Source organism: Nyctibius grandis, chromosome 22 (genome assembly GCF_013368605.1).
Source record: "Nyctibius grandis isolate bNycGra1 chromosome 22, bNycGra1.pri, whole genome shotgun sequence".
Lineage (NCBI taxonomy): Eukaryota > Metazoa > Chordata > Aves > Nyctibiiformes > Nyctibiidae > Nyctibius > Nyctibius grandis.
In genome coordinates this window covers 5,141,430-5,156,597 of record NC_090679.1, presented here as the reverse complement: position 1 = coordinate 5,156,597, position 15,168 = coordinate 5,141,430, and the positions used below count along the sequence as shown (strand labels likewise).

General features: G+C 38.8%; 1 protein-coding gene across 1 annotated transcript in view; it reads right to left on the bottom strand.

The window, feature by feature from the left end:
* Positions 1-15,168, bottom strand: part of RANBP17 (RAN binding protein 17) — a 163,258-nt gene extending 148,090 nt beyond the window's left edge. The window contains exons 1-7 of the mRNA XM_068417218.1: positions 15,113-15,168; positions 11,123-11,269; positions 10,058-10,148; positions 8,669-8,835; positions 4,749-4,814; positions 4,114-4,218; positions 1,208-1,373 (exon numbers count right to left, since the gene is read on the bottom strand). Of these exons, the coding sequence (XP_068273319.1) occupies positions 1,208-1,373; positions 4,114-4,218; positions 4,749-4,814; positions 8,669-8,835; positions 10,058-10,148; positions 11,123-11,269; positions 15,113-15,130 (760 nt within the window). The 5' untranslated portion in view covers positions 15,131-15,168. The remainder of the gene's footprint in view (positions 1-1,207; positions 1,374-4,113; positions 4,219-4,748; positions 4,815-8,668; positions 8,836-10,057; positions 10,149-11,122; positions 11,270-15,112) is intronic.

Sequence of the window (15,168 nt, the reverse complement as noted above, 5' to 3'; positions counted from 1 at the left end):
TGTGGAATCACATCAAATGAACTATAACATTACCCTCTTTTATGAAGGGGTAACAACAGGGTAGAAAAAGTTCACCAATAATTCATCATTAAGTAATCCCACAAATTAAGTTACATTCCAAAGTTGTTCCACTTATAAGCATTGTTTTATATGAAGACTTGGGTAAAATAAAGCATCACACAACAAAGGTTAATTTCCTCAGGCACTCTTTGTGTTAATGACTAAAGGGAGATCCCTCCATGGACAATTTAAAGTATCTAAACTAAAATCTTGGGAAAACCTATCCCCTTCTTCTTCCTAGGGTGTCTTGGGAAATTACTGTCACTTGCCCAAATTCAGCCTTTTGTCAGTATTCCCCCGCTTGCCATATATTCTTGCTCCTCATCCCTCACACTGCCATTAGAGGCTACTGTACATTAATGAAGAACGAACAGAGTTACGCATGGAAACTGATGAAGAACAGTATCATTGAAATAAGGAGGAATATAAAACACTACAAGAGTGTCATGCTATACACGTAAGCCAGATTTAAATCTCCCATCTTGGGTATGGGAAACTGTGTAGCTGCTTTAGCTAGCTGTAACAGACTCCCAATCAGGTTCATTTATTTTGCCAAGTAGAATAAATTAGCCTACAAGGAGCTCCATGCTGCTAGCGCTAAACTGTGTCCATTACCCAAGGTAATGTCATTAAAGCTAGCCTGAACATATTGACACTAGACCACCATCTGCACTGTATAAGCCCAGGAAGTCAAACCTCTAGAGTCTAAGAACCAAGATGCAACCCTTCTGCTGCCTTCATTAACAAGCTCACATCCTAAACCAAACAAACACACTAAAAAAAAAAAAAAAAATATTCACACAGTTTTCTCATCAGGAAGAAGACAAGAGAAAACAGACATGCTACAAATGCTGTACCTCTTCAAGGGGTTCATATGCCAGGGTTAAGAATAGTATTCAGTGTCTAATTAGAATAATTTGATTTACTGTGAATATCTGTGTTACAGACTACATTTATTATTTCTGTCTGTAAAATTAACAACAGGAAAAGTGTGAGAGAAAAAGAAGAGGAGGTTTACCAACAACTCACCAGCAAAAAACTCAACTCCACACTAAAAACTATATTTGCAAGTACTGTAACAAAAGAAGTTACACAATCCACTGGGCATAGACTTCAGACAGTACTAACAGTTATGATCCTTTCTTACTTGTTCTCCATTTTGTTGGAATCTGCACAGTGCATACGTCATCTGCAGATTCATCAGCTGAATTTCCAATGAAATCAAAATTAAGACAGTTTAGTACAAGCTTCAAAAGTTGCATTGCTAGACTTTGCTGCTGTTGGTCCTGAATGGTCAAAGGTTTTGCCAAGAGCTAAGGAGAAATGAAATCTCATTAGGTCACCTGCAGAGAACATGTGTTAAAAACAATTTTGAAAAGGAAAATGTCTGGATATAAAACTGCAAAATTCAGAGCAAAAGAACACATACTAAGAGAAAAATAAGTCCTTCAACAATAAAAGGTATAGTCTTTCCTTAAAGGCAAGGGGAAAATCATTATTACCATCTCAGAGACATCTTCCATGTCAAGCTAAAGCTCCCAGACTTACAATTTTTAAAAGCCTGGTGAAATAATCCTTTTGCATAAAATACTTATAGGTAAAACTCAGCATGTCACTGATACTGTCTGTTAAAACAGTGCTAACATTCACTGCAAAAATTAGACTGTGAGGTTCCATATTTTTCTCTTTCAGTTACTCCAGACCAGCATGGAGTATACATCATATACATCCTATGGGTAAAATATACTTCAATAATTGGTTATTTTTCAGTTTCATGTCCAGGCTGCTAAACAGAACGAGTTTCACAGTATGCATAGTCAAAGACTGTTGCTTTGGTAAGTCTAGAAAAACCTGGCATTAAACAACAGTGACACGAACAGTCTGTAATCTGAATGTAGCGGTTTACAGCACCTGTATGAATACAGCTGTCAGTGTCTCTACTGCTTTATAACCCCTGCAGCATCAGAATAAAAAAGTACCTTGTAAGCAAAACAAGCTGTTGGGATTTGGAAGTCTATTCTCAACATACTGCGCGTAAGAACACCTTTTTATCGATCCCCTTCTGTAATTATAATAATTTAAACAACATTTTATCTTAAAGAAATTACTACCTCAAGTTTACATAAAGGCACTGAAAACAAACCTCAAATTCATTAGTCACTGATGCAGTTTGTGAACATTAAAAAGAAAACTTGACATAATTTTGGCTAGAAAAACAATAAAATAAAGGCAAATGCAACAACTTTATCTAGTTCATCTGCTCCTTATTTAGATTCAAAGTCACATCTCAAGTTTATTAACAAAATGTTTTTAAATTCAGATGATAGGAATTAAAATCAACTGTGTTATTAGATGCCTCATTAACTTGATAATAACTGTTGCACCACATTACAATTGACACTAAATTATGAATTCAGCTTTGAAATCAACACTGAATTTCTGTATGTCTTGTATAAACAGAACCTGTTTTGCCACCAATGCTCTCTGTAACTTTTAAATTCTTGGAATTATTTTAGTGATTCCACATTTGTTAGTTGAGTGTATTTTCCAGTGTATTATGGACACCGAAATATTTCTAAAACCAGCAACCTATACTAGAGTTGGCATTATAAAGATACTAATTACAATTTTCTTACATTTCTGTCTGGAAACCTGTGTGATGTCACTCATACAAACCTTTCAACATAGGAGAGACTAAAAAAGTATGTGTAGACCAGGTGAACTTGAAGAAAGCTACGAAGTGGCTGCCACAGGATACAGGTTCTCACAAATACATTCATTGTTTCGCTGTGTAATGGGATTTACTATATCTAAGAAGATCCTTCCAAAAATACCCAATTCTTCTTTTAAATTATGTATGATTTCTCCATTAATATGCAATTCCAACACTGGTTTAAGTCATCCTGTGTACATTAGCAGAGCATTCCCTCTTTAGAGGTTAGGGCTTGCACATTATTTATTTGTTCTATATATTAAAAAAATATTCTCCCTCTCACCTGAGCACTGGTAGATGACCACATGCGCCCTTTAAATTTATCGCAAATATGAGGTAAAACATGCTAGGTAGACTAAAAACATACTGTGAAAGAGATTTAAGCGAACACAGTTTATCTCACTTCTTACAGCAGTACCTCCATCACATACCTCAACCTTGAGAATTATACCTTCAGCTAAAAAGTAATCGCTACCATTGTCTACTGACCCACTGTGATGGCATCTGCGTTGACATTCTTAGCTTAAATGCCTGCATCCACATTTCAACACCTAATTCATTGGGTTTTCAGAAAAAGTGAATAAACCAGTGCCCCCAAATAGGTCAAAGAATAGAAATCAGGCAACATTTAAAAAATAAGCTGCTCTCAAAACCAGAGAGTTGCAGAATGGTACCTCCCAGTGCCACTTCCACTGCTACAGAAGGCCTTGATCAGCACAAAATGGAAATTGCAAATTCACAAATGGACAGTGCAAATTCCACTTTGATCTCAGTTCAACCTGCCTGGTCCCGAGAAACCTAGCTTCCAGCATGCTGTTCTTCACTACCTCCTGTCAAGGCTCTTGAGAGGCTGCAGCCTGAATTACCCCAAAATGTTAGAGAGGATAAGGCAACTAGTGAAGGAGAAAAACACCTTGGTCAGATTTGACTGCACTGCCATACCACAAGATAGAGAATTTGTCTGTCTTCTTGGTTGCTCCTAGTTTAATAAATAATTCTTTTAGCAAATACTGACATGGTAGGCCCAGCAAAACTGAGATACAATTAAATTAAGAAAAACATCAAAAAAGAAGACAAACTCAGAATTTACATAGTTCATCCTTTACGGCAGGATATAAAGAGAGAGAGGTGGCACAGAGAGAAAGATTGAGAGGTAGGAAGGGAGACACGGAGCGAGGAAGATTGGAATTTTTGTCTTTCAAAGTTTTTTGGTCACTTGAGCTTAACTGAGTGCCATGTAATTATTTAAGCTCAGAATTCATCAACTCAGAAAATATTAAGGACTCAAACTGGGACAATTATGATGTCAACAATTTAGGTTCAATTATAAAGAGCCTCACCTGCTTCAAAAGAGAGCACGCAAGCATCAGTATGTCCTTTAGAGAGGTGTCACGGAACGAGGTAGCTATTTTACGATGTTTTGCTGAAGGTCTTGAATAATCAACCTAAGAAAAGTTAGGACATAATAAACAATGCTCCCTTCTTTGCTAAAACTAGATGATAGGTAGATCTGGCAGATCAATTACTTGACACTAGAAATGAAAATTATGGTCCAGCACTAAATATAGATCTTGACAGCTTCCTGAAGCACCTCCTTTTTTCCCTTCAAGGTTGTCTCTCTTTCTGGATTGAAAGGTCTGAGGCACTTCCTCCGGTTAAGATGTAGGCAAAAGAAAATCATTAGCAGAAATACAACTGAAAAAGTTTATCATTCACTTTGGTTTACTAGTTCTAGTGACTGTGATGAGAGAAACTTTACCTCGTATCAGATATGGTATGTATCTGGTAGAGTCCCTGTGCTAAGGACTTCTTGTCTCTCTATGTATTTTGGCAGGAGAAGGAAGGTGTGTTTATCCCCTCACATCTAAGAAATGTTTCTCCAACCATTGTTATGAAGGGCAGAAACATACAACACACTGCTTTATCAGCAATACATACATCCCTTGCAGAAGGAAAAAAAACCAAACATGCTTACGAGATTCATCTCCTGAGTCAGTTCTGAGAGAATCATTACTCCTATTATATAATGGTCCACAGTGCCCTACAGAAAAAAACAGATAGGATTGCTCAAACATCACAGCTTGTATTTAGTATTTTCCAACATTTCTAGAATCAAGAGAAAATTTTAAGCTGACATATCCTAAGCTGTTTAGAAGGCTTCCATGCCAAATTCTATCAACATTAATAGAAGTAGACCTTAAAACTCCCTAATTAGCTCTGAAAAAAAACCTCATCATAAATTTTAAGAATTGTATGATAACTAAAACAAGTCTGAAAATAGACTCTAAGTAGCCGCAATCTAGAAATTCACCATTACACATTTCTCAAAGGTATGTTCAGTATTCTACAACTGGTAAGGCAAGCTGCAAGAAATTCAAACCATTAAAAAAAAATTGAGCTGCACATGGATGAAAAAGATCAACACTCAACAGCGCACTCCCAAGAAAAAAAAAAAAGTTTTGAAATGATACCTATCAAAAAAACTAAGTCTCTTCCCTCCACAGTAGTACACAATGCATTGGTTTGAACTGAATGATATATTCCATCTCTGAGGACTTGTGTCTAAAAAGTGAGGCAGTAGGTGTCAAACATTTGTATCTGAGGGTACGATCTGATCATCAGCACTTAAGTTCCTTGGAATGTTTTGAAATTCAGATACAATGCAGAATTTTGCATTTAATTAATAAAATTTAGCTGTCTTCACTGAGTTACTACAACACATTTATAGAAAAATTAAATCTACTTTGTTATAAACAATTAAAATAAACTGCAATTAGGACTTGCCATTGAGTCAGGGGGAAGACCTCTAGGTTTACTTTCACAGCTGCAGTTTGCAGCCTCAGCTCCCCGGTGTCCAAAAAGCAATGTCATCCCTGCCAAAATTTTCCTGATATTTGTCACCACCACACTCATTTGCACAATTCTGAAGATCACCCAAAGTTCAACTAATGAAGAATGTGGCTACTTACCAAGAAGCCTAGCTTTTCACTGTCAGCTAGTTTGTATTATCACTTGCACCAAAGCAAATCAAAAGTGACAATTTCAGAGAACTCACTGGCAAAATTTGCATTGTTGCCCTATCTGCATCCAGTAAGATTAAACACCTTACACTGTGATTTGAACACAACTTTCTGTACATACCAAAGTCTTAAAATAGTCTATATGACTGTTCCTTAGATCACACAAACCTGCAAGAATGGCAAATGCAACCTCTCCTTTTTCACAGGTGTGAAAAGCTGTGTGGTGAATTATGAAGGAGTTGGGAACTGCAGACCTAGCTGCTAATCCCTTTTTCTACATTAAATCACACTCAAATTCACACTGAATGAACCTTGATCTGGAATGCTAATGCATATGTATTTGAAACTACCATATGCTAATTATTAACATATATTAGTATTGTTTAGGGACTATTTTTTCAATTTTTATCTAAGATTTAATTCACTAGTAGATCTATGGCTTAATTTTCTTTTCTACAGGAATTCTTAATTTAACTAAAGAAATCTCTTAAGAAGCTAAATATTGTATTTAAATCTCTATCTTTAATGAGCTACACACTGAAGAGTCACACTGCAATCATTTTAATAATAAATGCAAAATCCAATTACAGTACATTCATAAAAATAACTGCAAAATGGTGGAGAAGTATACTTGAGTTTGTTTTTAATAAACAGAATATTGCAACTTATCTTTTATTAGACATTCCCAATGTAACTCAAAAAGTACATTAACTTGAACAGTATTATAAACAAAGTAAGACTGAAAAACAAATGAGAAACTCATTGGCAAGAAACAAACTGTTACCTTCATATTTTCTTGTTGAGTTGCCAGGTTCACCAACACACACACACATAATGGATCATTTTGGAAATAAATCTCCAAATAGCTTAAATTTTCTTATTATTTTTCCCAAACTAAGTATTAGGGTTTACGTTCACACAGACACTCAGAAAGATTAATCTGTATTAAATTTTTAAGCAGAGTAGCCATCTCCCAGACTTTTTACACATGTTAAATGTATGAAATAAACAAGTCTGGCTAATAACCCGCGACATCCAATTACTTTCTCCAATCTTACTTCACAGAGGATGCTGGATATCCTATATTTTCAGCCACTGTGTCTGACAGTACCTACTCTAGATTTGACTGTAAATTTGCATAGTGAACAGTCCATAGCGAATGACTGCACTCTGACATTAGGAGAAATTATTTCCCATTTTCAAATACTATGTACCAAGATCACTTCTCTATCCTGTAGTGCATCTTCTTTGTAACAGTGACCAATGTAATGGGAGAAGAGGAAATAATGCAGAAGGAAATGTAAAACAAGAACATTCCTGCCTCACTGAATTACCGGAGAGGGAAGATGAGTGATCTTTCCTCCCAAACTTCCCCATATCCCTACCTAGAATGCAGAATTTTTGTGACGTGTTAGATTTAAATACATATGCTAAAATAGGTAAAGTTATATAAACACTCTAAATTTATTATCTGTCTCCCTGCATTGTACACCATAATCCTACGTGAGACAGAATGTCTTTACACGTATGGATATCTCCATTTAGCCCGCACCCAGGGCTAAACAATAACCAGTTGTTCTATCACCCAAGACCCCTCCCCAGCTGAGAAAGGGAACTGGGAAAAAGAGGGAGACTCATGGGTTGAAATTTAAACAGATTTAATAAAACAAGGAAACCAATACTGATGCTAATCCAAAAACCACAAAATTATACTTAGCCCACAGAGTGGTGGCAAGTCGCTCCAGGAATAGCAATCATTGAGAAGAGAGGAGAAGGAGACAGAGGGAGAGAAGAAGAGAACAGAGCAAAGAGACACCCCCACCCCCAGCAGCTTTCCCATTTATAGTGACTCTGCCATTAATGTTACAGAATACACCTGTGGGCCAGCCTGGGGCAGCTGCCCTGGCTTTCACTGCTGATGGCCTTGATCACCACCCCACAGCTGGCCACAAACTGAAACAACATGGAACAGAAAAGTGATTCTATAAATTTTATCCCTGCAAAACCAGGACAATGGAGAGAGAATATACATATATGCAGGTATCTAAGTACCCATGCACACAAATATGAACCATCAATTTCTCATAAAGTGAAAAAGGAATGGGGCAAACAAGGCCCACAACCACATAACAAACATATACAGTCTTGCAGTTTTGTGTACCACAATTCTATCTTTACACAAGCTTTCCTCAGTAACGTCAGAAGCAGGGGTATTAGCAATTTCTGCTAAATATTAAAGTGCAGGTGAAGTCCCACTGCTTATATAGAAAAGCAACAATATAAGACCATAACAGTGAACACTTCCACAAAGAGTTTATAAAGGTATCTTTTTGATCAACCCTCCATGACAGGCACTTGAAAAAATACGTTTGAACTAGTTCTAGAACCGGACAGCTTGGCACAATTGTAGTGGTCATTGTAACAAGAATCACAATCAGACTCACGCTTTAAAACGTTTGACAATCTTACTCTTCAGATGGTGCAGTACCAGTGTTCCTAACCAGGTAACTGGAGCTAACACTATGAGCAACGTATCTCCACATCAGTTGAAAAAAAATTAAGGCATTAAGTAGAATGGCTTCACAACAGTGGCTCATGTTTTACACCCACACTATGAAAAAGTGCTTTGGAAAAAGAAAGCCAACACAAAACCATGACAGCACTATGAATACCATGAGGTATCAAACCCCACAAACTCACACAAGTACCAAACTCGCCCTGGTTCTTCACTGTAGGGCGATCTCCTGTTTTAAGCAACACTCTTCACGCTTTTTCTACCCAAGTGTATAACAACGAAGTGAGAGAACATGCCAATCACTAAAAACAAAGAGGTCCAAACAGAAAAAAACGGCAGAACTGAACGATTGTTTCCTACCTGCAAAAATTTTTTTACATCAGCGATAATGTCTCTGAAGATGAGCTGATTTTTTACTACCTCAAACCATCCTAATTTTGTAATTTTAGCAATGACTTGAACAAGAGCTTGGATGACAAAAGGAGCCAGTTTGGGTTGAGATGCTACATAGTTCAGAATGTAATTTCCTGTAAAGAAGCATTTTAAAATCAGCAACACAAGTCTTCTGTAAAGTAAATTAAATGGTTCTAATAAAAACTTAAGGCATGGATTTTTTTTTAAAAACCTATATTCTTATGGTTAGTACAATAACTATAAGTTATGTTAAGTCATTAAATACAGCTAAACATTTAGTAACACAAAACACATTACATACATGATCATTATTCTAGGACACATATGACAACAGTTTGTGAATTCAGAGAACACTGGCAGGTAAAACAGAGTAATTTTTCATTACAGTTCCATACAGCGGACACTGATTATTTCACTATGTAACAGCAGCTCTCACAGCTAACTCAAGATACACAGAAGATTTTTCAGATAAGAATCCCTACTGAATGTTCTCAATTCAATCTAGAGCATCCCTCTGGGTAATGCACATTGCAGCTGCATAAATTCCTCTCTACCTAGGAGGAAGTCACCTGTTCCAAAAGCTGTTGAAATGTACAAAATTAAAGCTGATTAAAGTTAATTTTTCCCTAAAACAACATTGAAATCTTTTTATCAGAAGAAGTAGATTCTCAGCCACGCATTTCAGAGTACTACTACCCACAGAACTGATACAACAGTGCAGATTTTCTAAAAATCCAATCAAATCATATGCTCCTCATGCAAAGCCTTTCACTATTAAAGACCTAACGCATGCTTGCTTACTCTTTTAGGATATAGCAATAACTTTAACATAAATCCTAAAAAGTAAAATTTTGTAGGATCTTAATCCTGCAAGTAAGACCTTGCCTTGGCATGATTTTTACAAGTGTTAAGAGCTGATCACGAGCAATGTTACATGTAAGTGACTGGCAGGTGTACTAGCAATATCTGCAACTTTCATCCTTTACAAACATGAACTAAATCTCTTTAGTGTCTTATGGGATAAATACAAAGTCTATCTTGAAAAAATAATATTTTTTTAAAATATGAAGTAATCTGAGCTAACATATTTATTTATTTTAATTTTGAAACCAGGAAATGTTATTTGTGAACTAATTGCAGAGAAATGGTGAAAGAGCTCACAATCACCTTTACATTCACTCTCTCACAATGACTATCATCTTGTGAATAACAGGCTTGGTAAATGGAGAGAATTAGAGGAAAAACAGACTATCCATCCACTGAAAGGTTACTGTGCTAACATGAAGTTTTAAAACCAACTAATACAATGAACTTTTAACCACAAACGTTACTTACGGATGTCAAACCTTTGTTCGATAGGTAACGGAGATGCCCTGCTTACAAGCTTAGACAGGCACGTTGCTGCTAGAAGCTGAGAATAGGACGTCTACAAAAACACATCAAAAGATATTATTCAAAAATAGGCTAATTAAAGGCAGTGACAATAAGTCAAAACCTGATAAATAATCAGTAAACCAGACTGGGTATCAGGTTTTGGTTATGTTTGTTAAGTGTACCAAAAATTTATAAAGGATTTATTTTAGTAATATTTTTGTTTCATTATAAACATACATAAATTACAGAACATTAATAAAATAGTGGAGACCTAAAACTATCATCCCTTTTGATGGAAACAATTCACCTAAATGTTAATTCACTATTCAGTGGAGTTCTTTGGTTTTAAAACCTGTTTTTAAATCACTTGATAATTTAGAACCATGAGATGATCACCATGGGTCCAGTCCTGGATTAAAGATACTTTCAAATGTGTTTCCTCTTTTTCTTTCTCTCTCTTTTTGAAGGATTTGAAAAACGCAGCAAGAATTATACTGGAGTTAGCTTGGACTATGAAACCTGAATCAAATCCCTATCACTTTATCTAGAGTTAACCATGAAATTAAACACCAAAAATGAAACTGAGTAATGACAGAAGAATGGTTCAAACTAACAGACAACAGATAAGCAGTTTAAGGATTTTTTTAGTACAATTTTTTTTCATTGTAGCTAACAGCTACAAACAAGAACAAGGTGATGTTCAAACCGCAGGTTATACCACACCGTGTCCCGACACTGCTCTACAGATGACACAACCCCTAATCACAACCCTTCTGAAAGCACTGAAAGCTAAGATGCTTTCCCTTTTTGTCCGACATCTCTAACGCAAGGTACTGTCCCTTCTACAAAGGCTGCCTCCAAATGAAAAAAATTCTAGAATAATTTATAAAGCAGAATAGGTACAAAAAGGGGAAAAGCATTTTGCCTTTATTGTACTGAGATGGTAATGGCCCATGACTGAGAAACCTACGTGAGCTTCCATGAGCATGATTACAGTTATGGATAACACATCTTTCAGTTACTTACCCTTCCTTGTTCTAATAGAAGCTGGCATTGGCTAAGACATTCCGGGCTATCAATAAGCTCCAAGAGTACCTTCTCAGCTTGCATTCGCTGTGCTGGATCAGTTCCTTCATATAGGTGGTTACATAGTACTTCTAGTTCTGCCAGACTCTGTTAGGAAAGAACACAACTGAAACTTCCATGAAGGCTTTTCAACCACGTAAGATTTCTTTAAGTGTTTATAAACCTAGATACTATTCCAGTAACATGCACTGTTACCTGTGCTAAGCTTTCCAGTTGATTCACATTTAAATTACCAAAAAAATAGGAGGCTTTCTGTGACAAGAAGCCAAAAGTAACTCTGAAAATTAAGTGGCCATTTCTTATTCTCTCAGCTACCAAGTCTTTTTTAATATGGTTCAATCCATATGTCTTTCTGAGTCTTCAGATAGGAAGCCCATAGCTTTTCTAAAGAGAGTTGAAAAGATGGAAAACAGTGAACAGTTTGAGCTATGCTACTTGGAAAACTTCCGGCAAATTTCATTTTAAAAGCTGTAATTACTCATCAAATTACTTCACCTGGAAAGAGCCAGCATTGTCTATATCTGCTGACGCAAGTATCAGTGAAAGGTGCAACAATTCAGAAGCTATAGTAGCAACAGAGGAGCTAAAACTCCTCTCCACTTAGAAGCTGGAAAAGTTCTCTTTGGTAAAGAAGGGGGGGGGTGTGTGTGGGGGGGGAATATCTCTTCCATATGTGAGGGATGTGATTTGTATCTACTAGTCCCTGTCTCCCAGGAGAGATGAACCCTCTGAGCACATTTCAGAATCATTACACACAGAAGTTTCAGCATCCATCAGGTTCCCAAAGCCTATGGAACTCTCATCAAGAACCAGCCACATCATTAGAAGGTACCCAGTAAATATTTCATGACTTGAGTATGGCCTAGAAAGAAGAGTAAAAGAGAACACGCAGTATTTGACCAGTCTCATTTAAAAGTTTGAGTCAAAATCCTGTTCACCAGCCCTTCCAAAAAGATGTTTTATACTTGAAATAAAAGATTTGGTTCATCACAATCTCACATCCCTTATTCTGTAGCTCAAATGCCTTTTAAAAATCCAAGACAGTAATAGTGTCTTTGGCAACCAAAGTACATTTCGTTTTGTCAGTCAAAGCATGTCTCTTCCTAGAGACACACTTTGAATAATAATAAAAAAAAATCATGGTATTTTTCCCATTTTTATTGTTGTGCATATGGAGTTCCTGGCTTTGATCAGCTTTTTCTGAATTTCAGTAATAATAACTTTTTTAGAGTCCCTGATTTTCAGTCCAAAAGTAGCGATGTACTCGTTCCTTTGGAGAAATTTTGAGAAATAGCACATTTGCTTCTGGAACGAACAGATCAAGTAACTCAAAGACTGAGCTCAACAGAGACATCCTTTGTTTTTGCTTCCCCTCCCTCCATGTTCAGAGACGGCAGAGGAAAAATAAGGAACAGGTAACAATCCCACTAACGCAATTTTAAATGAAGCAAGATCCATGCCAATTAAAGTGAAAATTAAGACTCATAAAATACAAGCGTACACATTAGGGAAAACATAATACAACACAAAAAACACATCATAGGAGTAAAACATGGGAATAGGGACGTCTAGCAAAGATAGTCTTCAGACATAAATTACAATGGATCTTTCCATAATGGAACAATTCCAGTACAATCTGAGAAGCATGAACCAAATTATCATGTCATAACTAGCAAAAGTTGAAGATCCTCCTCTATTTGATCTGAAATTTGACTTTCAAGTCTGTACAAACTTGGCAACAAGTTTGAGAAAATCCAGAATAAAACAGGGATATCAGCCCAATCACCAAGGCCTAAATCATCTGTTTATTAACTTGCATTAAAATAGCAAAGCTCTGGAGGACAATGAGGGAAACCCACCAGAAATTTTTAAAGCAAGCCTAAACAAAAACTAGAAAATGACCTTTAAAGAACAGCTGGTTTATCAGATATTGAGACTGATGACCTTCAGCACTTTGAAATGCTTTAGCTGGACACATTTGGTCTCAGGAGAACGTTATGACAAAGTTTTGCATTGGTAGGCTTGAGGTATGGCCAGAAATTGCTCAGAATTCTCAGACTGCCAAACAACTTCTTAGCTGTTTTATGTGTCGCACTGAGGAAACGTGCTGATTTTCCTTGATCCAGATAGTGAAACCAAATATACATCCTGAAATCAGCAAATACAACCATCTTGTGTATGATGGCAACTCAGTTGAGCAATAGGTATTATTCAACTTTGTTAAGAAAAAAAATACTTTGAGAAACCAACAAGAAGTCAAAAAGTAGCTCTCTATATTAGATACATATTTTCTTCAAGAAAACAGAAGACTCTCACAATCCCTTTTTTATTGTGAGACAAAACATATGAAACTGATGCCTTCGGATACCCCCTTGACTCAAATCCTTATCAATAGCTGAAATGCGATTCCTAAGAAAACAATAGCATCAATGAAGAAGATGTAGCAGCTGGATGCTGGCTGCTTTAAGTGAGTCAGGAGTTCAATCAGACCTGTATAAAAAGTGGCACTTTCGATCACAATGTGTAACTTTTTCAAAGAAACAGATTCACATCCTAATGAAAAAGGTTACATACTGTGTGTTTTGTTTTTTTTTTTCCCTGCTTGTCACACTTTCAGAATATTTCAAGAATAAGCTAAAAGTTCTTCAGATACTTCTGGTCCCACCTCTCCAGCTCTCACAAGTCCCTGGCAGCTCTCCTACTAGGCTGTGAAAGAGCCAAGGGCCAGAAATGCTGGGGGCCCAGCACCGCAGCAACCCACCAGGCAGGCAGCCAAGGAGCCAAGCAAACTGGCAGGAAACCACGTAGGTTCCTGATTAAAGTTTTGCTGACACTGACAAATTCCCATAGACATTTTGATTTTAATCAGCCTTTTCTGACTGAAAACATTCTATTAAGAAAGTTCCACCAGCTCTATGCAAGAGCAACAGGATGGGCATAACTGCTGAAAAGCCATAGCTTAAAAAAAAAAGAAAAAAAGGGATTTGGGTATGAGGTGATAACAAATATTTCAGTGGTCCTTTTATGTAGCATGCCAGGTTCCCAATTAAATAAATGCCTAAAATGGCCTCTCTAGCACTGTCAAGCCTGCTGCCACCAATCCAATGAAGCTGCAAGGGGCTCTGGTTGCTTAACACCTCAGCAAGCATCTTCTGGGGCCCTCTTCCCCCCCACCGTCGTTTGAGACACAGTTTCGGTGGCTGATGTTCATCTCAGACAAGTCCTGGAGAGGGGCTGCCTGTGGTTTTCAGGGAAGCAGTGGAGCAGGGAAGCCACCAGTGCCTTCAGGAAGAACTGGCAACAGGAGCGCAGGTGCGGCCAGCTCCCGCGGGCGAGGAGTAGCCATAAACACGGAACACCCCCCCCGCAGCCCCGCAGGTGCCCGCGCCACACCGGCACCGCACGCCGCGGACACCGCGACACCACGGCTCCAGCTCCCGCAGCGAGCCCAGCACCACCCGTATGCCAGCCCCGCAGCCCGACACCAGCCTCACGCCTCCCCCGCGCACGCCCCCAGCCCGCCGCTCCCGCCCCACAACAGCCCACCGAGCCCGCCACCTCGGTCCGGCACTCCGGCCGAGCCCGCCGCCTCCCGCTCGCCTCAGCACCGCCCGCCGCTCCCCGGGCGGCTCCCGCGCACCTCTCGCCCCTCTCCCAGGGCCAACCTCCGCACCGCACGGCCCCGCTCCGCCACCGCAGCCGCCCCGCTCGCCCCGCACCACCCCGAGGGCTCCCCCGCGCCCCCACCCCTCACCCGCGCACCTCAGCACCTCTCTCCCTCCCGGTGCTCTCCCGAGCTCCCGGCCCGCCGCCCCCCACGACAGCACCATGGCAGCTTCGACCCCTCACGGCCCGTCGCGCCCCAACGGCCAGGCCAGGTGCCAGCAGCCCCCGCCGCTCCGCCTGCCGTGCCGCCCCGAGTGCACTGACCTGGACCCGCAGCGCCATCTTCCCGAGCGGCGCCGGGAGCGGAGGGCGGGGAGGGG